This window comes from Eurosta solidaginis, chromosome 5, assembly GCF_040869045.1.
Source record: "Eurosta solidaginis isolate ZX-2024a chromosome 5, ASM4086904v1, whole genome shotgun sequence".
In the NCBI taxonomy this organism is placed as follows: Eukaryota; Metazoa; Arthropoda; class Insecta; order Diptera; family Tephritidae; genus Eurosta; species Eurosta solidaginis.
In genome coordinates, this window is record NC_090323.1 from 355,931 (window position 1) to 381,800 (window position 25,870).

Genomic DNA, 25,870 nt, shown 5'->3' on the forward strand with positions numbered 1-25,870 from the left:
CATATGGTGTGAGGGTCAGAAGGCCTGGTAGCGACTGGTGGTCGGGATTGCTACTGTTCGCGCATCGGGAATTGTAGCTCTTAAAAACAGCCGAAAAAACTGGAGGCGCCCTGTGCCACGAGTTTCATGAGTATTAATAGACCATTAATAGCAACCGTAAGTTAACTTTGTGCGTGGCCGCCAAGGAGCCACAAATGATTTAAAGAATTTGTGTTCGCGAAGATTATTAGGAGTTAACCCTAGGTGAAACTACGCTTTGCACGAGATATAAAGTGTGACTATTTTATGTATATCCATTTCTTTTCAGCAGACTCAGCAGTACCAATTCCAAAGACAGGGGTTAGGTTCGAAGCCCCTCTGGAGGAAGTGAACGAGGGACAATCCCTCCGCAATGAGCTACTCCTGAAAATGTTTGAACAGTCTGCGAGATCTTGAGGCAAAAACCTCGGATCTTTCTGAAATGGCCAACACGTTGATTTCCTTAAATACATACAAGCAAACCCTTTCATAAATACTATTTTTTTAAATCGAAAAATCAAGCTTTTTAAAGTAAGAACACCGGCGTACGCCGGCGCGCCGCACACGCCGCCGCCGCCGGTATATAATAGAGCCTGCGCCGCCGCAGTCGATTAAGTGATCGGCGTAAACCTCTAATATGTATATATTTAAACTAAATAACCAAGGGCTGCGTCTAGCTCGCCCGCGTTTGGTTCACCTACGACTGAAGAAGTTCAGAACAATTTCAAAAATTCTCTGTAGGGGTCTTTGCCCCGACTTTTTGAGCAATAGTCCTGCGCTAGTTCGGAGCTAGTGCGATTCGCTGCAAGGTATATACTTGAGTTTAGTATTAGTGCTATTGACGCTACTTGCACCGGTAATGGGCAGCAACAAATGGAATCTCTGTCAACAGTTTTCTCATCTGAAATCTCTGTGTGCCATTGAGTTGAAGTGCTGCCAGGTATTTTTTTATAAAGATTTGTTTACCTTAATATACACTTTACACTGGCGTTATTTGTATCATGTCGTCACGGTAACGTCAACCTCATATCAACGCAAAATTTCAAACCATATCCCTACTGTACACCATTCGGCATATTTTTAGATTTTGGTATAGTCAAAAAACATGGCAGAAAAAAATGGACAGTACGTAAAGTATGGTTAATTTTTTGAGGAAAATAATGAAGGTGTAAACTTTCTTTTACCACCTTTGGTTTCCGAGACCCCCACATTCGCTGTTCAGAAAAGACAAAAACATTGCGGAAAAATATGTACATGTAATTTCGCTTTACCCCTTTTTTAATCGTTTTATCAAAACCAAATCCGTCCTTGAACATAAAACAACTAAGTACCCTGCAAAAATCGTTTTTTGCGATTGTAATAACTACACGATGCTTATTGGACTGTGGGTACTCCCTGGATTACTCTGATGTAATGCGGAGCTGGAGTATATGGTCCAGTCCTAGGACAGCGCAATGTTAATTGGACCATATTTTTTGTATGAATTGTTGTTAATTTTGGAGAACTCGCTTGGTCCATAGCGAGTGCTCCATACATGCATGCATGGAGTACTCGCGATTTTTGCAGGGTAATGGCGAAAAAATGCAATAATAGCGTTGAACATACAGCTTGCATTCTAATATGCTGTATTGTACTAACCATATAATACTGTAACGAATTTACTTGCAAATCCTTTTATTTGCAACCCTCTGCTAAGTTCGTATCGCTAAACTGTTGAATAAATAACTCCAATATTGAATAATTGAAAAATGGCCTTTATTACAGTACTTCACAATAACAATAACACTTATACTTTGCAACGAATAGCAAGCTTAATAACCAAACTGATTGATAGCTCAAATAAAACTCTACTATTCAAAATAATTCTGCTATAGCTCGCTAGATAGCGCTTAATCGAAATCTCAAATCAAACTGAATTACTTCTTATGCGGCAGTTACCCACGAACGTACGTAGAAAAAACGTGTCAGCTGACACGACCTATCTTATGAGTGTGCAATGTAAACGAAAACTCACCGACGTGCAACGCCCGTACGTACGTAGCCCGGAACGTAGAAATCAAAACAATTTTGATTTTTTCCGTAAGAACGTGTCAGCTGATCGCTCTCTCACTAGACAGAGTTGCCTAGTAAACTTTTGTGCGCGAATTTTTGACCGTTTGCAATTTTATGCAAAAACGCCTGATTAAAGTTTGAAAAATTGTGGAAATAATTCGAAATAATTATGTAAAAGTGCTGATTATAAATATTTAATCTATTTATACTTATTTAATATGTATTCCGGCCTTTTACAATATCAAAAATTAAATTGGAAAAAGTTGATGTTTCCATAAGCATACATGCAAAATGGTCAATGGCAACAGTGCTTATCTGTAAACAATACACACACAAATATGTTATGTAGATGTACACAGACGTACACATTGATTCCTACGGGCTTGAGAGTTCGGTCAAACGTGCTTCGTACGACAAACGTCCTTACGTACGGCACACGTCGGTGGGTAACTGCCGCATTACTCGCCTCCCCCACTTTTATAGTTTACGCTGCATACTTCTAGGCTCTTCGATTTCCAGAACTTACTAGTTAGTTTCGGCTACAAAATCGCCAGCCACAACTACGTGCACAAATTATTGCTCTCTCTTGTGACAACTCAGATAAGATATATGCATGTGTTTGTGCATTGCCGCTCCGCTGCTCGTATACGTACATATGTGTAGACGCAATTATTTATTCGTTTATGTAGATACATAATGATTGAATTATTGATGTGAATGTTTGTAGTTTACAGTCTCTCGCGCATACATAGGCGTATAAGTAAATGCATCTGTGTGTGACATCTTTCGGCTGCCTTATATATGTGTATAAATGATTTGATTATTGACGTAAATACTGCTTATCGTGGCCTTAGCATCGCCTTAGTGATGGTATAACTTAGTGATGTTAATATCCGTGACAATACTTTTTACCTAGTTTCATCCTTTTTTTATGTTTGATGCTTTGCTAATATTGCGTTTAGTTGCGGTTGGATCACTTAAACATTAACAACGCCTTTTAGAAAAGAAATATCGGTTAACGTAAGAAATTTGGTAGTACAGCACAGAGTAAAAATTATATGGTGGAGTTGCAAAAATTGTATACTTGAGTAGAGCAACAGTACAGACCATTGTAAAATACTTTGAAAATAGTCATCCTATCGACCTACTATCTCGCCGAGACAAGTCCAAGGGGTTGTGAGCAACAACAGCTTTCACAGCAGACCACCACTCAAAAAAGCTCTTACTTCTGAAAAAACACGTAAACATTGCTTGGATTCCCGAAAGTACATAGGGAAATAAATTTTCGGCAAAAAGTTTTGTTTATCGAGGTTCAATATGTTCGGTAGCAATGGAAAAACAAAAGGGCGTAGGAAGAAAAATACTGCACTCGATCCGAAGAAAGTTGTGTCAAAATCAAATTTATGTGTAACGGTTTAGGCTAGACTTATCAAAAAAAAAAAAACCTTATAGACCAATTCTTTCTCAAAGTCTATAAGAAATGTGAATTGGAACTAAAAAATCTCTTTTGTGCTTAACAATAAAAAATGGCAAAATTACGCGTTTGAAAGCGTTTTTAAATAATTATATTTGATTGATTTTTATTGCATTTGCCTTTTTTCATATTGAAAACTATGTGCACTTTAAGAGAGTATTTGAAACTTATTTAGATATAATAGGTAGATTGGGTGAGGTTGAACTAGCCAGTCCATGAGGACCTCTAACTCTGAATGAGGCCGTAGACAAAAACAAAAAAAATAATTCCGTCCTCTTGGCTGCTTCTAGATCTCACAGCTGTATCACTCCTTATAGCTGGAGGCTTATCCTGGGAACCGCAGGGCACGAGCACAAAACGTGCTCGATCGTTTTCTCCTCCAACCTCTGCTATCACTGACCAAGCTTAATGTAAAGGCATGTGACGCCAGAAGGCAGTGTCCAGTCAGAATACTCGTCATGAGTCTACAGTCATTTCTATTTAATGATAGAAGTAACTTTGTTAGTCCAAGGCTTGGGTCCACGCCTTTCCCGCTTGGTCGATCATGTGGACCTCTCTTTTCTCTTAATCTCGCCCAATCTAAATGGGACGCCTACGGATGCGCTCTTTTTAGATAGTTCATCCGATTTTTCATTCCCATCTATTGTCATATGCCATGGGAACCTTCTCCCTGTTCCGATTCTTTCCAGGGATTGCTTACACTCAAACATACTTTTAGATGCCGTGATATTCGAGATTATTGCCTTAAAACTTCTGTTACGTTAAGGTCATTTGGTCTCCTTTTCTGCTTTGTTTTTCTGATATCTCTTGATAGGAGAAACATTTTGGAATTTCCTTTCATGACTTTGTGTATTAAGCCAAACTCCTTCTAAAAAACATAAAAGGCTAGATTTAGCCAATTCCAATAACTGATAATAAGCAAACTTACATGGGCACATCATAAGGTCATTCCACGACCAGAGCTCTTGTTCTGAGTGTAAAAAGAAATATTCGTATACAAAATAATAAAAATGGTAGTAATGGGATACCATAGATCTTTTAGAACATTTAGCCGAAGGTTGTTTTCCAATTAGTGATACGAGCCTTTTTTTATAAAGATTTATGGAGACCTATGTTTTCTATGCCGATTTCAAATGATAACTGCTTAAGGAGCGGTATAATATTATGGAAAGCTTTTTTTTTGCAGAATATACTCGGAGGGTATGCCAGACCACATCCGAGAGGCGACCCCGCTTAAAACGCTTTTTTGATAGGGGGTAAAGTATATCAACCGTTCCACTTAAAAAACTTCATCGCTTCGATTTGAATGAAATTTGGTGAAATTGCTGTGCTATATAGTAGTGTTAATTTCACTTAAGTTCGCTCCTAAATTTTTGATGGTTGCGGAGAGATAAGCGTCTGAATTCTCAATTTTTTTTGTGGAAGCCTTTTTTCTATAAATCGCAAGTCGTGTAATTGGCTTTCTAAGCAGAAATGAATAAAACGATGTCTAAAGTATTTTTTCCATTATTTTCGAATATAAATATAAAAAAATTGTTTAGAAAAATTTTAGAAAAAATTTTATTAAAAAAATTTGTTTTTAATGTTTTTCATAAGGGTCATTTTTCATATTTTTATTTTTAAATAAAAGCTTGATATTTTTCCTTTAAAATGATACCTATTTTGTTTTGGCACTCGAAAATTTCTTTAATACATTTTTATTTTAAACATATAGAGTTCCAGCTAAAATTACCCATAAATTTTATAATTTTTATTTTTATACTCAGTTGAGCAGAGCTCACAGAGTATATTAAGTTTGATTGGATAACGGTTGGTTGTACATATATAAAGGAATCGAGATAGATATAGACTTCCATATATCAAAATAATCAGGATCGAAAAAAAATTTGATTGAGCCATGTCCGTCCGTCCGTCCGTCCGTCCGTTAACACGATAACTTGAGTAAATTTTGAGGTATCTTGATGAAATTTGGTATGTAGGTTCCTGAGCACTCATCTCAGATCGCTATTTAAAATGAACGATATCGGACTATAACCACGCCCACTTTTTCGATATCGAAAATTTCGAAAAACCGAAAAAGTTCGATAATTCATTACAAAAGACCGATACAGCGACGAAACTTCGTAGATGAGTTGCACTTATGACGCAGAATAGAAAATTACTAAAATTTTGGACAATGGGCGTGGCACCGCCCACTTTTAAAAGAAGGTAATTTAAAACTTTTGCAAGCTGTAATTTGGTAGTCGTTGAAGATATCATTATGAAATTTGGCAGGAACGTTACTCCTATTACTATATGTACGCTTAATAAAAATTAGCAAAATCGGAGAAGGACCACGCCCACTTTTAAAAAAAAATTTTTTTTTAAGTAAAATTTTAACAAAAAATTTAATATCTTTACAGTATATAAGTAAATTATGTCAACATTCAACTCCAGTAATGATATGGTGCAACAAAATACAAAAATAAAAGAAAATTTCAAAATGGGCGTGGCTCCGCCCTTTTTCATTTAATTTGTCTAGGATACTTTTAACGCCATAAGTCGAACAAAAATGAACCAATCCTTTTGAAATTTGGTAAGGGCATATATTTTATGACGATAACTGTTTTCTGTGAAAATGGGCGAAATCGGTTGATGCCACGCCCAGTTTTTATACACAGTCTTCCGTCTGTCCTTCCGCATGGCCGTTAACCCGATAACTTGAGCAAAAATCGACATATCTTTAATGAACTTAGTTCACGTGCTTACTTGAACTCACTTTATCTTGGTATGAAAAATGAACGAAATCCGACTATGACCACGCCCACTTTTTCGATATCGAAAATTACGAAAAATGAAAAAATGCCATAATTCTATACCAAATACGAAAAAAGGGATGAAACATGGTAAGGTAATTGGATTGTTTTATTGACGCGAAATATAACTTTAGAAAAAACTTTATAAAATGGTTGTGACACCTACCATATTAAGTTGAAGAAAATGAAAAAGTTCATTAACACCTTTCATTTGATACCCATATCGTACAAACACATTCTAGAGTCACCCCTGGTCCACCTTTATGGCGATATTTCGAAACGGCGTCCACTTATAGAACTAAGGCCCACTCCCTTTTAAAATACTCATTAACACCTTTCGTTTGATGCCCATATTGTGCAAACAAATTCTAGGGTCACCCCTGATCCACCTTTATGGCGATATCTCGAAACGGCGTCCACCTATGGAACTAAGGATTACTCCCTTTTAAAATGCTCATTAACACCTTTCTTTTGATACCCATATTGTACAAACAAATTCTAGGGTCACCCCTGGTCCACCTTTATGGCGATATCTCGAAACGGCGTCCACCTATGGAACTAAGGATTACTCCCTTTTAAAATACTCATTAACACCTTTCATTTGATACCCATATCGTACAAACGCATTCTAGAGTCACCCCTGGTCCACCTTTATGGCGATATCTCGAAAAGGCGACCACCTATACAACAACCACCACTCCCTTTTAAAACCCTCATTAATACCTTTAATTTGATACCCATATCGTACAAACACATGCTAGAGTCACCCCTGGTCCACCTTTATGGCGATATTTCGAAACGACATCCACCTATAGAACTAAGGCCCACTCCCTTTTAAAATACTCATTAACACCATTCGTTTGATGCCCATATTGTACAAACAAATTCTAGGGTCGCCCCTGGTCCACCTTTGTGGCGATATTTCGAAACGGCGTCCACCTAATGAACTAAGGATTACTCCCTTTTAAAATACTCATTAACACCTTTCATTTGATACCCATATCGTACAAATGCATCATAGTCACCCCTGGTCCACCTTTATGGCGATATCTCGAAAAGGCGACCACCTATACAACAACCAAACTCCCTTTTAAAACCCTCATTAATACCTTTAATTTGATACCCATATCGTACAAACGCATTCTAGAGTCAACCCTGATCCACCTTAATGGCTATATCCCTAAATGGCGTCCACCTATAGAACTATGGCCCACTCCCTCATAAAATACTCTTTAATGCCTTTCATTTGATACACATGTCATACAAGCACATTCCAGGGTTTCCCACGGTTCATTTTCCTACATGGTTATTTTCCCTTATGCTGTCACCATACCCCTCAACTGAGTATGTAATGTTCGGTTACACCCGAACTTAACCTTCCTTACTTGTTTTTTTCAAGTTTGAACATTTTATGTATTTTTATTTATATTTTTAAATAAAAGCTTGTTATTTTGTCTGCATAACCCTGTCTTTTTACACTGATCACCTGAATTATTTTCATCTTTCCACCCTAGGCAGTCGTACATAAATGCTTGGAATTATTTTCATGTATAAATCATTATTTGAGTGAAGTGAGACTTAAAGATAAAATAAGTTTGCAGTGTGTTTAAGTGACTTAAAATATGAACATTTTTCGTTCGTTTGTTTCATTAGCTATTGAGTGTGCTTGTAATTCTCAACTGGTTAGTGAAATATTCTAAAGACATAGTTTAAATTGTTTATACCAAAGCGGGGTTTTTCAAAGCAAAACAAGGTGGCTCAACCCGCAGCCAATACCTTGGAGCCCCCAATGAATAAATACAAGGTGTAACAGGTCCATAGCGACCTCCCTCTCTCTAAACAATAAAATAATATACATTCCACTAAAAATAACAAAATAATATAACCAAAAAACTATTCGCCCGTCGAATCACCAAAGCTTAGACACAGTGGTTCTGCAAGCATTGCTGCTCTTTTGTTTTGTAAGCACATGTCCAAAAAATCTGTATGGCAGCTCCATCCAGTGATTTTTGAATGATAGTATGCTCAAAATTAAGTAAATATAAATATCAATAAACATAAGCAAATTTATATCAATTCCCACAAGGGCTTTCTGAAGTCATTACCATTGTAAAATGAATTCATACAAGTGGCGAATGTTTAAAAAAAAAACGTTCGCAACAGTAAACAGCGATATAGTCACTTGTTTAATCACTGCTCGATTTCTTGAATCGTTTGCTTAATAGTGTCTTTAAAGCATTTTTGCATGTGATGGTATATTGCAATATTTAAACATTTCAATATGTTTGCTTAACTCATTGTCTATATTTTCTCTATTAAAAACATTTTTAAAATAAATATATGGACATATTTAGTCTGATTTGTTATTTTTAATAAAAAACAAGTAAGGAAGGCTATGTTCGGGTGTAACCGAACATTACATACTCAGCTGAGAGCTTTGGAGAAAAAATCAGGGAAAATCACCATTTAGCAAAATGAACCCCGAAATATGTTTGTATGACATGGGTTTCAAATGGAAGGTATTAAAGAGTATTTTAAAAGGGAGTGCGGCATAGTTCTATAGGTGGACGTCATTTCGGGATATCGGCATAAATGTGGACCAGGGGTGACTCTAGAATGTGTTTGTACGATATGGGTATCAAATTAAAGGTATTAATGAGGGTTTTAAAAGGGAGTGACCCTTAGTTGTATATGTGAAGGCGTTTTTGAGATATCGACCAAAATGTGGATCAGGGTGACCCAGAACATCATCTGTCGGGTATCGCTAATTTATTTATATATGTCATACCACGAACAGTATTCCTGCCAAGATTCCAAGGGCTTTTGATTTCGTCCTGCAGAACTTTTTCATTTTCTTCTACCTAATATGGTAGGTGTCACACCCATTTTACAAAGTTTTCTCTAAAGTTATATTTTGCGTCAATAAACCAATCCAATTACCATGTTCCATCTCTTTTTTCATATTTGGTACAGAATTATGGCATTTTTTTCATTTTTGGTAATTTTCGATATCGAAAAAGTGGGTGTGGTCATAGTCGGATTTCGGCTATTTTTTATATCAAGATAAAGTGAGTTCAGATAAGTACGTGAACTAAGTATAGTAAAGATATATCGATTTTTGCTCACGTTATCGTGTTAACGGCCGAGCGGAAGGATAGACGGTCGACTGTGTATAAAAACTGGGCGTGGTTTCAACCGATTTCGCCCATTTTCACAGAAAACAGTTATCGTCATAGAATCTATGACCTACCAAATTTCACAAGGATTGGTAAATGTTTGTTCGACTTATGGTCTTAAAAGTATTCTAATCGAATTAAATGAAAAAGGGCGGAGCCACGCCCATTTTGAAATTTTCTTTTATTTTTGTATTTTGTTACACCATATGATTACTGGAGTTGAATGTTGACATAATTTACTTATATACTGTAAAGATATTAATTTTTTTGTTAAAATTTGACTTAAAAAAAATTTGTTTTTTAAAAGGAGGCGTGTTCGTCATCCGATTTTGCTAATTTTTATTTATCACACATACAGTAATAGGTGCAACGTACCTGCCAAATTTTATCATGATACCGTCAACGACTGCCAAATTGCAGCTTGCAAAACTTTTAAATTACCTTCTTTTAAAAGTGGGCGCTGCCACGCCCAATGTCCAAAATTTTTATTATTTACTATTTTGCGCCATAAGGTCAACGCACCTACCACGTTTCGTCGCTTTATCCATCTTTGGTAATAAATGATCGCACTTTTTCGGTTTTCCGAAATTTTCGATATCGAAAAAGTGGGCGTGGTTGTAGTCCGATTTCATTCATTTAAATAGCGATCTGAGATGAGCGCCAGGAACCTACATACCAAATTTCATCAAGATACCTCAAAATTTACTCAAGTTATCGTGTTTACGGACGGCCTGGCGGACGGACATGGCTAAATGAATTTCTGTCTATCTATATTCATATCGATTAGTTTATGCCGTTACGGATTACCGTTATGCGAACAAAGTTAATATACTCTGTGAGCTCTGCTCAGCTGAGTATAAAAAGAATAAGATATTCGGAAATAAATTATCTTTCAATAGCTTCTTGGAGAATAATTTGCAAATTTATAATGATAAAATTTGTATTCGAAGAACACGGTACAACAGTAATTTTGCATCAAAAGCACAGTAGATCTAAATAAAGGTCGCAATGCATCGAGGCATAATAATAATAATTTTGCATAAAAGTAATTAGGAATTTTTTCTGAAATAGTAGACTTTCGCCCATATTCGAATTGCTCTTATTATATATTTTCAATACTAATATATTTTAAATATATTACAACTCAACGTATCAAGGAAGAAGAGTAAAAAATAGCATCAGCTTAAGAAAAAACAATGATAAATACAGGATATGAGAAAATAAAAATTTAAAACTGAATTTCGTGTCCCGTACAAACAATTAAGCAAATCATCAGAGTGTCGTATTCATGTAAAATTTTAAGATTTCTGCTATCATGTTTTCGAATATAAAAACACAAGCATGGTTTGGATTTTTCACATTCATAAAAAATATTTCAAAAGCGGGTTGCTATTTTTATTTAGATTTATGAGTACCGTACAATGTTAATGCGCTAAACAGTTTGTCTAAAAAAAAAACATTGAGCAAAAAAAGGATGGAAGGACTAATGGTGGAGTGTTGAAGTGTTAAGCTTTGTACAGGCAGCAATATTTTCTAGGACACCAAAGCTGTAAGCACCCTAATTTGTTGCAACTTGGCAAAAGGCCTCTTAATCTTTAAGTGCGAATTCCGTTTTCTAAAATATACCATGGTTACACTGTTGCAAAAAAGTTCTTATTTTATTGTATTATGTACATAACTATCTAAATAAAAATTGTGCTCAAAATATTTGGATTTTTTCGTTATTTAGTAAGACCCCAAGTATTTCATTCATTAGCGACCAAAGAACCAAATATCAAAATCACGATAAAGGAAATAAAATCCTGGGAGTGTATTTTTACCATGTACCACCCGTGCTCCGCCTCTGACACGGAAGGGTCTGGGTTCAAGTTCCAAGCAAAGTAATATAAAAATATAGAAACAAGTTTTTTCAGTTAGAAAAAACAGGGTCGCTCCTTAGCAAATGCCGTTCGAAGTCGATAGCACACAGAAAATTAAAAGAGGAGTTCGATTTTATTCCACCCATTAATATTAAATTATCATTATTTTATTATTGTAAATAAACAATAATAATTGCTACTTATAAATGGGATAGCCTATTTTTAATTGCATAGTCAAATTTACTTATCTTTTAAAACCGTTCTTCGAGGTATCGATACAAAATGTTAATTTTTGCCGACATCTCTTGTGGGAAAACAAATTTTTTGGGATAGACTTGTGTAATTAAATTTTTTTTCAACATCACTTCTCAAATGTAGATTTGAAGACTAGGTCAGCGTTGAAACTCACTGTTTCGCTCTGACAACATGGAAAAAGACTGATTAAAATAAAAAAAAATATTAAAATTATGATAGCTTTGAAAACCGAAAACGTTTAACCTACCTTTCTTTCTTTCATTGGGGGTAAGCTCCTTAGTTTTTCATATCATAACTTTGTGCTATCTGAGCAAAAAAAAAAAAAAATGAAATGGAGCGAAAACCATTACTATTCAAGAGAAAAAAACCAAACCAAAAATGTTTTTTTTTAATTGTATATGTGACCTGGAATCATGAAACGACCCTATTGTGGGAAAACAAGTTTTCGAGAAAAACGCGTTTAAAATTTTGTTTAGCTTGACTCTGTGTAGCGGCTGGCCGTAGTGAACGAATTTTGTAATTAAAATTTAATTAACTTGCCGATAAGCTACAAGCTTGAAATATAGTTCAGAACCCGATGACAATGCAATAATAAGAAAAAAAACTTCGATAGGTGGCGCATGGATCGAAATATTTAAAAAAATCGTATTTGTATTGTGGTCCGATAGAAAACTGCGGTTGGTTTCATTGGAAAGAGCGGTAAATTTCCTATGAGAATAACTCAAAAAGTGAAGAACGGTATTTTCGCACAATAGGGTTGTTTCATGATTCCAGGTCACATATTTCTTCATAAGTACATCATATCTTAATCGTAGAACCTTATTCAAACAAGATATCGCCACCGGAAAACTAAATAATCTTAAAACTATGATTTACATTCAATTAAAGCGCGGCAACATGCGGAACTCACAGTTTACAAAATTAAAATTTTTTTTGAATATAACATACACTATTTTGCAAGTTCCAAAGCTCTTTAAAAATAGAACGTCTGTTCGAAAATATTCGAACAAATAATCTATCTTCGAAACTTTTAGCTATGAAAGAGATGTACGATTTTGCATGATACAAGATCAAGGTCCGCTTTTATTTTTTGGTCATCTTCTTTGGAAGAGACAGTAAAAATAATATGTACTTAATCTCTTGTAACTTGTAAAAATTAGTGATAAAAACGTTTTCCGATACAGCTTAATAAATATTAAAGATATTAAGTATTTAGTGGCTGTGAATACATAATCTAAACATAATTTAAATGTGGAACATTTTAGAATAGCAACAGTATATTAAGCAAAAAGTGGAAACCCTTTATAGAAGTCCATAGAACTGAATTATACATTATCGTTAGCAAATATTATAGAACGAACGAAGCAAAGTAAATAAAGCAAAAATTGCGTATAAACGCGGTGTCTAAAAATTGAGTCTATTTATTTGTAAAAACAAGAAACTATCTACATACATACATGTATATAAAAGCAAAAAAATACATACAGTACAATATGTATGTACATATAAATCATGAACTAATATTTACTTGAATGTTGTCGTGTTTAATTTTTAGTGAAACTAATAATTGTTTTAAGAATATTTAGCACAAAAAATGCCGAATCACGTTTAGAATTTCTAAGTAAAATACTCATTTTTTATGCTATATCCTTTGGATCATTTATTCATATTTTGTGAAGATACCATAAACGACGAAATTAAAGGAATACGTTACGAAAACTATTTCGCAATAAACATGAATGAAACTGTAGCAAACACAGACCAACAATCAAATTTATCCCTACAGACAGCCCATGCAGTCTCGGCACCGTTTTGTGACATCAAAATCGCTACCAAAAAGCGACAATAAAAGTCGAGTTTGTAGTTATAACACAACATCACCCACGAGTTCTTGTGAGCCATTAAAAAATAATTTATGGAGTTTAAGGAATTTTTTAAAAGAGTGCAAACTCTACAAATGTCTGCTGAAAATTTGGATACAACTGAAAACCGAAGACTTCAGGTTAAACCAGATCTCAAAAAATTTTATGAAAATAAAGATGTTACTAAAACTGATTCCATCTTGGGGGTGGAGGTCGGCATTGAGCCCACGTCTTTGATGGATTTTGATGAGGAAAACAGCCAAGCCGTGCAGAATAATATAATTTCTTCACAAAAAGAGCAAACGTTGCACCTTAAGCATACCAACCCCCTAACTTCGGAAAAAGCAGATGCTTACTCAAATAATTCTTATGCGAACGTTCGAGTAATGGTAGGCATAGATAAAGATTTGGAAATGATATTAGAAATGGACCCAAGCATAGTGGACTTAGGTGATGTTGCAGTGACGGAGCCGGTTGAACCAAAAGTTATCGGCTTACCGCCATCAACAGGCGGGTGCGTACTTATGTATGCAACTAATTGCATTTATGTATGCGTATAAGGAAATTATTGCTATGCATGGCAAATATTATTATTTATGAATACTTAGAAAATCTCTGGTAAAAAATATATATATGTATATGTAAAATACCTATATTTATAAAATACTTTTTTAACTACAATTAACTACTTTTAATTACAAGAAGCTACTAAATTGCAAAAACGTTTTCATAAATATTGCAGACCGACATTTAAGACCATTGTTCCGAAATCCCGTACACAACTTAAGCAACAGCTGCAACGTGAACAGCAGCAGCAAGAATTGGAGAGGCGTGAAGCAGAGAAGAGAGCGATTGCCGCAGCTGAAGCTGCTGCTTTACAAAAAGAAGTGGAGTATTATATATCACAACAGATTCCCAGCCCGCAGCCAAATCATCAATACAATTCTATAAGAACAAGTACCCAGAATGTGATGTGTAAAAATAACAGCAACTGTGGGAGTAGTGATGAATACAGATCAACAGCAAATGGCTTGGGCGATGTACAAATAAATCAGCTAAATTATGTTGATCAACCGCCATCGGCTACATTTTCTGGCGCAAGTTCTAGTCCAGTGATGTTAAAGAGGCCCCTACAAAGCATAGGAGTGGATGTGCCTAAACAGGTTTTGCAGGTCAGTATTATAGGTATGTACATATGTAATCTAAATTGTATCACAATATATGGAGAAAACAGTTAAAAATGTTCACCCCTGGTTTGATAACGTATACTATATTTACATGAATATTAGAGAAAAATGTTCCCCTCCTCTGGTATGGTTACTAACTTATGGCGCTCGACAAAAAATAATCGTCAGCCTGTGAAAACAGCGAAATTTCACTTTTCCTAATGATATTATAACCCCCAAAAATACAAAATTTCATAAAAAAAACTATAAAAGTGGCCAAGAGAATTACTGCTTTTTTCCTTCACCTCATGAGCAACCTGAGTTTGGCAAAGAGGGTTTGCTCAAGAAATAAACATGCGCATATATTTCTTGACCAATCATAAGAAACATACATATATGACCAGGTTTATTTTAAAAGTGAATAGAAAATAACTCATAAAAATATCCGTGTAAACAAAATCCAAAAAAAAAAAAAAAAAAATCAGTAACAATAGGACTCCCCATATAGTTTTCATATACGGTTTCAATGAGTTGTCCTATTTTTATTGAACCGTTTTTTTTTTTTTGAATTTCGTATATACGGATATGTTTATAAGTTATTCTTTCATACACTTCTAAAACAAATCCATTTGTATACATGTGTATGCATTCAAGTTTTTTTTTGAGATTTTGGAGGTAAGTAGTTAGCTATATAAATGTTTTAGAGAAAAGTTGTGAAAAGCTTAACGTGGCCAGGGTGGTTGCTGACTTCTGCGGACGAAATGTGCTCTGAATTGATACCCCTACAAAGATCAAATAGAGAGTTTGTTGTGGAAATTAGATTCACATATTTAACATCTTTATGATGTAAGCATTCGAAGCAGGGGAAATATTTTCAACTTTTTCTCATGATATGCTCCTTGCCAGAATCATGCATGTTAATTTTTTTTCGTTAGAAAACGGTGAGTGTTAAATTTGAATTAATAGATACCCGTTAATTTTAAATTTTGTTTCCCCATCATTTTGCTTTTTCCACATTCGTGTTTCTGGCAGGAGGGCGACGATAATAAAAAAAGCCATACATTTTTATTTTTTCTAAATTTGCTATTCGTATACAAATTAAGCTGATTTTTTTGTACATTGTATGGTGTTACTATTGTTTTGAATAGGTTCGAACAGTTTTGGAAAATCCCACCCGCTATCATGTCATACAAAAACAGAAAAACCAAGTACGCCAATATTTAAGCGAATCATTTAAAAACGAATGGGAAGTAAGATATCTCTCTAAATACTTAGCTTTTAAAATTATTTATTCATAAATTATTTTTCTAGAACAAACATGTGATTAACTCATCAATGAATACCACTCATGAATCTTATCAAGCCAAAACTTTTCTAAATAATTCGGACTATGGAGATACCAAGAGAGGAGATGTGAATATTCCACACTCACCCCAATTGAGACTAACTCAGAGTTCTGCTACTACTATGCTTGATGATCAAATGCAGTTATCGCCATCTCCGTATAGTACAGATTGTTTTAGAAACAGTGCGCCAACTGCCGGCAGTTGTCCGTTCTTCCTTCCGAGTGATCAAAGTTCAGTTAAAAGTTACGGAGCTGACAGCGCATATAAAAATTCAATTGGATGCAACTCATCTAGTTTGACAGGTGGTAAGAGTAGTAATCTTAGTTGTACAAATACCTTATCGCTTGGGGGCCGTTCGTCTGGACCAGTGAACTCTTTAATAAACGCAAATTATTCTAATGTTTCTACAGCGAGCCCCGTTCAATCGGCTCCAATGTCACCTTTAAGCTCTGTAGCGACAAGTGCATCTGAAGTAAGTATACATATTTTTGTGTTTGTGATATTTTTGTATGTAAACTGCAAAACGGTTATATATAATGCGAAAATAATAAAAGCTGCATCAGAGATGAGCAGTATTTCCTATTTTTTTGAACATTTCGGCATTAACTACCCTAAATAAGAGGGCAGGGTTAAAACTACTGTCGTGGTAAAGAAAGATCTATACTAGACTGGGCCGGCGCCCAAACGAAATGAAAAGGTTGCAAAACGTGACCCCTAATTTAAAATTTATGTTAGAAAAAGATTGTTAGTTTTTGAATCCGTGTAAATTTTTGTGAAATTGCTTTCAATTGGTATATATAAGTACTAAAATCCCTTGAAATACCCTTCTGAGGAATGCAGTAGTTTTCACGTAGTCGTTTTTACGTTTTGGTGAAAAGGGGTTCGATCTTCAAGGGCAGCAACTCGTTTAGCAGACAAAATTATGGAAATCATAGATGACTACGGTTTTCACATTTTTAAGAATTTGACAGCTTATGCAGTTAATTTTAAAATAATTTCCCGAAATTATTAATTTACAAATATTGCACCAAAAGTGGAGAATTACATACGCGAAGAGAACACTGATCATATTATCAAATAATATTTGTATACCATTAAAATTCTGTTCGGACATCATCGATTTTGTTTTATCAAACGAGACGCTATGGAACGTCTATAAATTGTAATCTACCTTAAAATTTATTTTGATAAGTACAGTAGCTACTGATAAGGATAAGTTTTCCCCAACGTTTTTATCTTATTTTTACTTTACTTTTCTTCGCATAGTCTTGGTGCTCTGATATATGTATGTTCCTTTTGGGAAGGTTTAAAGATTTTAGTTCAATGACAAGTATCTTAAAAACTGGTCGCATGATTCCGTCCCATTTTTCCTAGCCGAAATTTTTGTCAGAGATATGATATTTGTGGTTGTTGTTTTTGTAGCATCGCTTCGCCCCATCTAATAGTTGCGATCCTTTATAAATTGGCATCAATATCCTCAGGAAGTCCAAGGAAACTTGCAGTTTCAATAGGGGTGGACGAGAGAGAGAGGGGTGTTAGAGGCGTTGGTTCTACGTTGCAAGATGGACATACATTATTTATGTCGGGGTCGATTCTGAACAGGTAAGAGTTTAACTTGTTACAGTATCCAGATCGAAGTTGAGCTAGAGTGACACGCGTTTCCCTAGGGAGGTTGCTTTCCTCTTCTGCGAGCTCAGGGTATTTATCTTTAAGAACGACGATGAAGGCCGACGCCTTTTTGTGATATCGCTGTGGACTTGTTGTTTTTTGTTTTTTTTTAGTCAGCTGAGCAGAGCTAATCGAGATCGATATAGACTTCTATATATCAAAATGAAAAAATAAATTCATTTAGCCATGTCCGTCCGTCCGTCTGTCCGTAAACACGATAGCTTGAGTAAATTTTGAGGTATCTTAATGAAATTTGGTATGGAAGTTCCTGGGCACTCATCTCCTCAGATCGCTATTTATTTATATCGAAAATTTTCAAAAACCGAAAGAGTGCGATAATTCATTACCAAAGACGGATAAAGCGATGAAACTTGGTAGGTGGGTTGACATTATGACGCAGAATAGAAAATTAGTAAAATTTTGGACAATGGGCGTGGCACCGCCTACTTTTAAAAGAAGGTAATTTAAAAGTTGTGTAAGTTCTAATTTGGCAGTCGTTGAAGATTGTTTGCAACATAAACAACTGAGAAGATTATGCTGACATTTATAGAATACTCGCAAAGACCAAAATAGTGGGCATATGCGCCTTTGAATCCCATTTTTATAATGGAACTCTATAAAAAACTAAAACTTTCTTTGCGTTTTCGCAACAAAATAAAATTTTGAATTACATCCGTTTACAATAAAACGTGAGATAAAAAGAGCCGTGTTTTGGCAAGCCTGTATTTTCTTCCAGGACGCGTAGCATGCAAGCGGCCGGTCAATTGCTCTGTAAGTGGTAATGAGCGTTCTTTTTTTTTGCCCCAAGTGCTGCCAGCTCTGGATTGTAGGTACAATTGCGGATGCATGGTCCTGGTCGAATGTCAAACCCACGATTTTTGGGCGTAAAACTGTCGGTATCTTAATACCATCAACGTGGTTGTCCAATATGGTCGACATTTGCCGTCTCCATCTTGCAAATAATGTCTTCGATGATTTGGTCGGTGACAATATCAGGTTTCGCGAGGCGAAAAAACTGGGGAGATCAGGGAGATAGCTGTTAACTTTATTACATCGATGTCTGGGCCTGGGGCCTTTATTGTGCAATCATCGGCGTAGGAAACGATAGTTTTTGATTTAAGGGTTTAGGGCGGTGGTAGTGCTATGTAGTTTTCCAAAGCCATGTTGCTGATTGGCAAGATGCAAATTTGCAGTGAAATAGGGAAGCAGAATGGCTGCAAGTGTCTTGGCTACTGGCGATAGAAGAGATATCGTTCGATAAGAATCTCCTATGTCCAGGCTTTAATAGCGAAACCACCCTGGCCAATTTCCATTTTCGGGGATGACGAAGTTGGACAGGGACAGGTTGAAGACATAAGTTAGGTAATTAAATCCCTCTTTGCCTAGATTTTCAAGCATCGGCATGGCTATGCCTCCTAGGCCTACTGCTTTAGATGGTTTAGCATGAACGATGGTAATTGGGGACGCGCTGTGTTTATGCTTGTGTGCGCGTCTTTTGGCCGGCCGTCTCTCAACCATAAAATGCATTACATATTGTCGGCAGAAAGCGCTCGCTTTCGCATCCGACAGCACTTTATAGCCAAAGGCGATGGAAATTTTGTCATTATGCTTAGTCGGGTTCGATATGGACATTACGGTGGACCATAGCTTACCTTCCCCGGCAGAGAGATTACAATTCTTTAAGTGCTCCTCCCATTTCGCCCGCTTGTGTTCATCCACTAGCAATCTGATTCGTTGGTTCATATCCCTTATTTGGGGTCGCCGGGGTCATGCTGTCTTATAAGGTCACGTTATTTCGCTAGAGTTGCGGCCTCCGATGGAAAATGTGGCCGGATTTCCGGGGTTCTTCCGGCGGGAATAAAACGAGGATTCAATCACCTTGCGGAAAGCACGCTCCCCTTGACGAGCATTAGTCGGGATAGGGAGGACTGCGAAACGATTGTCAGTATAAGTTTTATAATCTTCCCACTTTCCTTTTTTAAAATTGTTGTATTGACGAGGTCGGCAGATCGCTCGAGCGAAAGGAATATGGGACCTAGTTGTTGTTGTTGTTGTAGCAGTGCTTCGCCCCATCCAATAGGTGCGACCAATCACGGGTGGGGTTACACTGAAATTACAGCCTTTGGTCGAGAAGAATCCCAAGCCGCTCCGGTACATAGAACCGGCTGCTTTAGGAAGCGATAGGTAGGTGGTCGGATGGCAATGTTATCATCGGCTGCGAGTTGACGCAGTTTACGAATCCTGCGCTCACGACTGATATATCTGGCGAGCTGTGACAGATTTGGTTCGATACCTTCCCGGAGCAGGAGGATATGGCGCAGTCCCGCTGCAAGGATCTGCTGGGAGGATGACAATTTTTGGGAGGGACGTAGAAAATTAAATGGGGTTACACTGAAATGACTGCTACGGCGCAGACAACGGCACGCCCTTGGGCGTGAATAGCAAGGTGCCACAAAAGATTTGTATAAGTTACGAGTACGACGGGTTTTGGGGTCTAGCCCAGAACATCCCGGCCGTTGTAACCATCTTTGCACGTGACATACTGATAAGAGTGTGACCGTCGTAAATATATTATTTTCCGGCAAACGCAGCAAAACCATTTCTCTGGGCCGGGATCGGGCACAGGTCCCGGATTTGGTTCGATACCTTCACGGATCAGGAAAATATGGCGCAGTCCCGTTGCAAGGATCTGCTGGGGGATGGCAATTTGTGGGAGGGACGTAACACATTAAATGGGGTTGCACTGAAATGACAGCCCTTGGTCGGGAAAAATCCCGAGTCGCTCCGGTACATAGAACGGCTGCCTTGGGAAGCACTATGTAGTTTTCGAAAGCCAGGCTGTAATTGGTAAGACGCAAGACGCAAGTTAGCAGTGAAACAGAATGGATTCAACTGTCTTTGCTACTGGCGATAAGAGAGATATCGGATGACAGTATTCTCCTACGTTAGCTGGTTTCCCAGCTGTTAAAGAAACAGGATTCGCCACGGGTAGGTGAGGTTGTTAATTGGGTTGGAGAAGCCATATATTACGCTGGCAATCCATTGAAAGGATTGCGCTACACAACCCCTTGAATCAATTTGGTATCTTGTTTGCCTCCTACGACAGGCATACCTGTCGCGGATATATTCTAAGCCCTCTGAACCGCTGGGGTGTACGTTGAATAGCCGTCTAGCCTTGTCAACCATGGAATGCATCACGTATTGTCGGCACAAAGCGCTCGTGAGATTCGAACTCAGATTTTATAATCATGTAATAAGAAACGAACCATATTGGTTTTACTGTTGGCTTCGTCCATCAGTGGTTCAGTTTAAAAATACATGGTTGAAAACGCTCTACATTCCTCGTCTGTCATACGATTAGAAAACTTGTTTTTTTGATAAAAGCTTTTAACAAAATAACTAATTTTTTAATAAGTAATAAGGAAAATAGTTGCGATTTTCCTGTATACAAAGTATATAATAAACTTTTTGACCAGTGATGCTCCAAATTATTTATATTGAAGTGCAAATCACAATACATGTACAAAATTGTATTTAAAAAATAAATAATTGTAAGGCACGATAACCTCCGAAGAGATTTTAGGCGAGCTTCTCTTCCAATTGGCGTCATGCTTCTTTTTAATTTTTCCTACAAATTGGCGGGACAGGACCTACTTGTTTTATGCCGACTCCGAACGGCATCTGCGAGGCAGATGAGTTTTCACTGAGAGCTTTTCGTGGCAGAAATACACTTGGAGTGCTTGCCAAACTCTGCCGAGGGGCGACCCCGCTTATAAAAATTTTCTTCTAATTGAAAAACCTTATTTCTAAAATGTTGATGTTGCTTTGCCCGGGGTGTGAACCCAGGGCATTCGGTGTGGTAGGCGGAGCACGCTACCATCACACCATGGTGGCCGCCGTTTTATTATATCGATTCCTTAAAACATTTCGTAATTCGCTATGTCATCACAATACTCAAGAGCAATTAAACTTAATTATCAAAATCCAGCACAACTTCACTCAGTCATTAATATGGCATTCAGATTATCTCCACCAATTTTTGTCAAAATACGTGAATTATAACGGAGTTACAGCTTCGGAATTTTAGTGAAAAACTGAGTCTGAAAAAGGGCTGAGACACGCCCGTTTCTTAAAATTTTGAATCGATATTACTGGCGCCCCATATAGTAGTTCAAATACAATATTTGATCGAGTTCGCTTCATTAATATCTAATTTAAGTCGATGCAAAGTTTCAGCAACTGCTCGAGCCTTAACTCAGAAATGGTTGAGACCACGAAAAAGTACTTCGCGCTGACCTGTGGAGAATTTCATGATGTTCAACTTCGAATTGAGCGTAAATTCGAGCAAGACAGAGGAAGCGAGTACTTAATTTTGCGACCCCGGTTCTCAACCATCCCAAGACGCGCACATGCCATAAACATAATTTCAAAATAAAGGCGTATGCAAGTTTCAAAGTCTTATCTCAAATTCCAATTTCAAACTCTTAAATGGCTGGAGTAATTTTAATTTTTTAATGAATCAATTTTGAATACAAATTTTTTTCAGTGCCATAATATTTTTGAAGAATTTGTAGTTGTCAATTTGTTAGTGTAAATTTGTTTCTTATACCGAAGTGCTCGTTCATCATAGCTTTTGCTTTGCACTCACATATGAAAATCAAAAACTTCCATATAAGTTTTATTTATATGTGAGGGCATACGAGAGTACTTTGAAAATTTTTTTTTTATATTTTAAGTTTTTTTATATTTTAAGTGTAAATTTGTATTTGTGTCTATGATTCAGAGCAAAACAAAAACAGAAGGGCTATAAGTGTATAAGGGTTGTGCAGCTCAGTTTTTGACTATTACTATTAACTCAAAGGAGCACGACGCAAATTGGAAGAGAAGAGAAGCTCGGCCTAAAATCTCTTCGAAAGTTATCGCGCCTTACATTTATTTATTTATAATAATTTCAATTAATCACAGAATATTGATAAGGGCAGAGGACTTGTTTGTGGTGCAAGAAAAGCTTATTGTTTGACTGATTTATTTTTTAAAGCATATCTTTTTTAATTAATTAACAAATACAAAATTACCGCATTTTTAATACTTAAATCGATTGACCTACGCATATACATATACGAATATCTATGAATGTGTGTATGAATGTAAATGGATACCCTACGTGTAAGAAATCATAATAATAATGAGCACGGTGGTTGGTCTTCTCTCGCCGATAAGCGATAAATCTGATAGTAATAAGAGCATAGTGCTATAAATTAGAACAAAAAAGTATATAAGGGCTTTCAATCAGAAATTTGGTTTTCGGATAGCCAACAGTACACGAAAATATCTTCAATTTTGTATGCCAATGATTTTCAGATTGGCCAAGTTATCTTTTTAACTCAGAAATAGTTTCTCGGAGGGGGCTAAACTCATATTTTTTTGACAAATCGTAAAATTAGCTTAAACGATATTTTGCAGCTCTGCCAGTGGGCCTAAGTTATTAAAATATCTTTAATTTGTGTTAGATAAAGTCACAAAACTTTTAAATACAATGCTAATGGGTTACATCTTACCGAACCCGAAGTCTTTCATCAGGTCTTTTTGGGGTACTGGGGTTCGTTTCCTAGTACCTGATTGCGGTTGTGGTTGGATTCGGTGGCATTTAACAGTGACCAAATATGGTCTATAATCCATGCTTCGCTGTAATTGGAAGTTTTGTGATTTTATCGCACATCAAAAAGAATCAACTTTGTATTAAAGTTTGGCGAAAACCCTGCAATAACCCACGGTCATTAATATTTGTGTAGGAAATCGGAAGGCGAAACATATTTCACTGCCTTAGCAGTGGTTTTGTTAATGGCATTTCAAATTATCGAACCCAACAGCAATTTTAGAGTTTCAACGTGCCATGCTTTTAAGGAACAAAAATTCAAGAAAACAGGTAAGGAAGGCTAAGTTCGGGTGTAACCGAACATTACATACTCAGCTGAGAGCTTTGGAGACAAAATAAGGGAAAATCACCATTTAGCAAAATGAGCCTAGGGTAACCCTGGAATGTATTTGTTTGACATGTGTATCAAATGAAAGGTGTTTATGATTATTTAAAACGTAGTGGCGTTAGTTCTATAGGCGGACGCCTTTTCGAGATATCGCAATAAGTGTGGACCAGGGGTGACTCTAGAAATTTAAAGTATTAATGAGGGTTTAAAAAGGGAGAAGCCCCTAGTTGTATATGTCCCAGAACATCTTCTGTCGGGTACCGCTAATTTATTTATATATGTCATACCCCGAACAGTATTCCTGCCAAGATTCGAAGGGCTTTTGATTTCGCCCTGCAGAATTTTTTCATTTTCATCTACTTAATATGGTAGGTGTCACACCAATTTTACAAAGTTTTTTCTAAAGTTATATTTTGCGTCAATAAACTAATCCAATTACCATGTTTCATCTCTTTTTTCATATTTGGTACAGTATTATGGCATTTTTTTTCATTTTTCGTAATTTTCGATATCGGAAAAGTGGGCGTGGTCAAAGTCGGATTTCGGCCATATTTTATACCAAGATAAAGGGACTTCAGATAAGTACGTGAACTAAGTTTAGTTAAGATATATCATTTTTTGCGCAAGTTATCGTGTTAACGGCCGATCGGAAGGACAAACGGTCGACTGTGTATGAAAACTGGGCGTGGCTTCAACCGATTTCGCCCATTTTCACAGAACACAGTTATCGTCATAGAATCTATGTTCCTACCAAATTTCACAAGGATTGGTAAATTTTTGTTCAACTTATGGCATTAAAAGTATTCTAGACGAATTAAATGAAAAAGGGCGGAGTTACGCCCATTTTGAAATTTTCTGTTATCTTCGTATTTTGTTGTACCATATCATTACTGGAGTCGAATGTTGACATAATTTACATTTATACTGTAAAGATATTAAATTTTTTGTTAAAATTTGACTTTCGTCATCCGATTTCGCTAATTTTTATTTAGCACACATATAGTAATAGGAGTAACGTGCCTACCAAATTTCATCATGATATCTTCAACGACTGCCAAATTACAGCTTGCAAAACTTTCAAATTACCTTCTTTTGAAAGTGGGCGGTGCCACGCCCATTGTCCAAAATTTTTCTAATTTTCTATTTTGCGTCATAAGGTCAATGCACTTACCAAGTTTTATCGCTTTATCCGTCTTTGGTAATGAATATAATTTTCGATATCCAAAAAGTGGGCGTGGTTTTAGTGCGATTTCATTCATTTTAAATAGCGATCTGAGATGAGCGCCCGGAACCTACATACCAAATTCCTCAAGATACCTAAAAATTTACTCAAGTTATCGTGTTTACAGACGGACGAACGAACATGGCTAAATGATTTTTTTTTTTCACCCAAATCATTTTGATATATAGAAGTCTATATCTATCTCGATTAGTTTATGCCGTTACGGATTACCGTTATGCGAACAATACTCTGGAGCTCTGCTCAGCTGAGTTGGTCATGTAGTAAGATAATGTAGTATATTTTTCCCCCTGGAATTATGCTACTTTGAACTAACTCGAGGGATTTTAAACACCTTCACCTGAACAGTTTTTTGTTGGTTACACTAAAATTGCTGTTGGGGTTCGATATCTTTATCGCCCGACAAATTGTTGTCCGAGAAACATAAGCAATAAAGATTGCTAAAATATTAAAAGTCCGAAAGTCTTCTTTAGACAATTTTCGTCCTTTCTTAATTTCCTCATATCTGTGTTGCTAAGTTAAGAAATTAACTCCTCTGAAACTCTCGAAATTATTTCGCTTTCTCGCTTCCAATAAAATAGATACATACCAATATACATATATATATATATGTATACATATATACATTATTATTGTTATTATTATTATTATTAGGTTTTGTCTTATGTGGAAGGAGGAAATGCTTTATGTACTAACCGGGTTCTTAAGCTTCGGTGCTACACTATGTAGCAGTAAGGCTCTCCGAGAGTAAGGCTCCCTTATTCTCTTGACAAGCTACTTACTTAAACCTAACCTCCAACGACCCGCGTATTTTCCTCACCTGGGATCGTGTTTAGCATACCTTCGAGTACGAAAGCGCGCTACGTGGGATCTTACTGTGCTAAGCAACCATCTTGCCTTTTCCTTGCGTATCTCCTAACCATGTCCCATCTGTCACTTCCACAGGTCCTCTTATGTAATACTGCCCGGGGATAG

General features: G+C 36.5%; 1 protein-coding gene across 7 annotated transcripts in view; it reads left to right on the forward strand.

Moving 5' to 3' along the window:
- Positions 1-25,870, forward strand: part of Mitf (transcription factor Mitf) — a 120,368-nt gene that overhangs the window by 18,456 nt on the left and 76,042 nt on the right. For 2 of the 7 annotated variants that reach the window (XM_067788183.1, XM_067788182.1), the window contains exons 2-4: positions 14,234-14,663; positions 15,806-15,907; positions 15,969-16,475. In XM_067788183.1, coding sequence (XP_067644284.1) covers positions 14,234-14,663; positions 15,806-15,907; positions 15,969-16,475 — 1,039 coding nt within the window. Of the gene's footprint in view, positions 1-12,752; positions 14,006-14,233; positions 14,664-15,805; positions 15,908-15,968; positions 16,476-25,870 lie in introns of those variants that run through there. The other 5 variants (XM_067788176.1, XM_067788177.1, XM_067788179.1 and 2 more) reach the window with 5 other exon arrangements.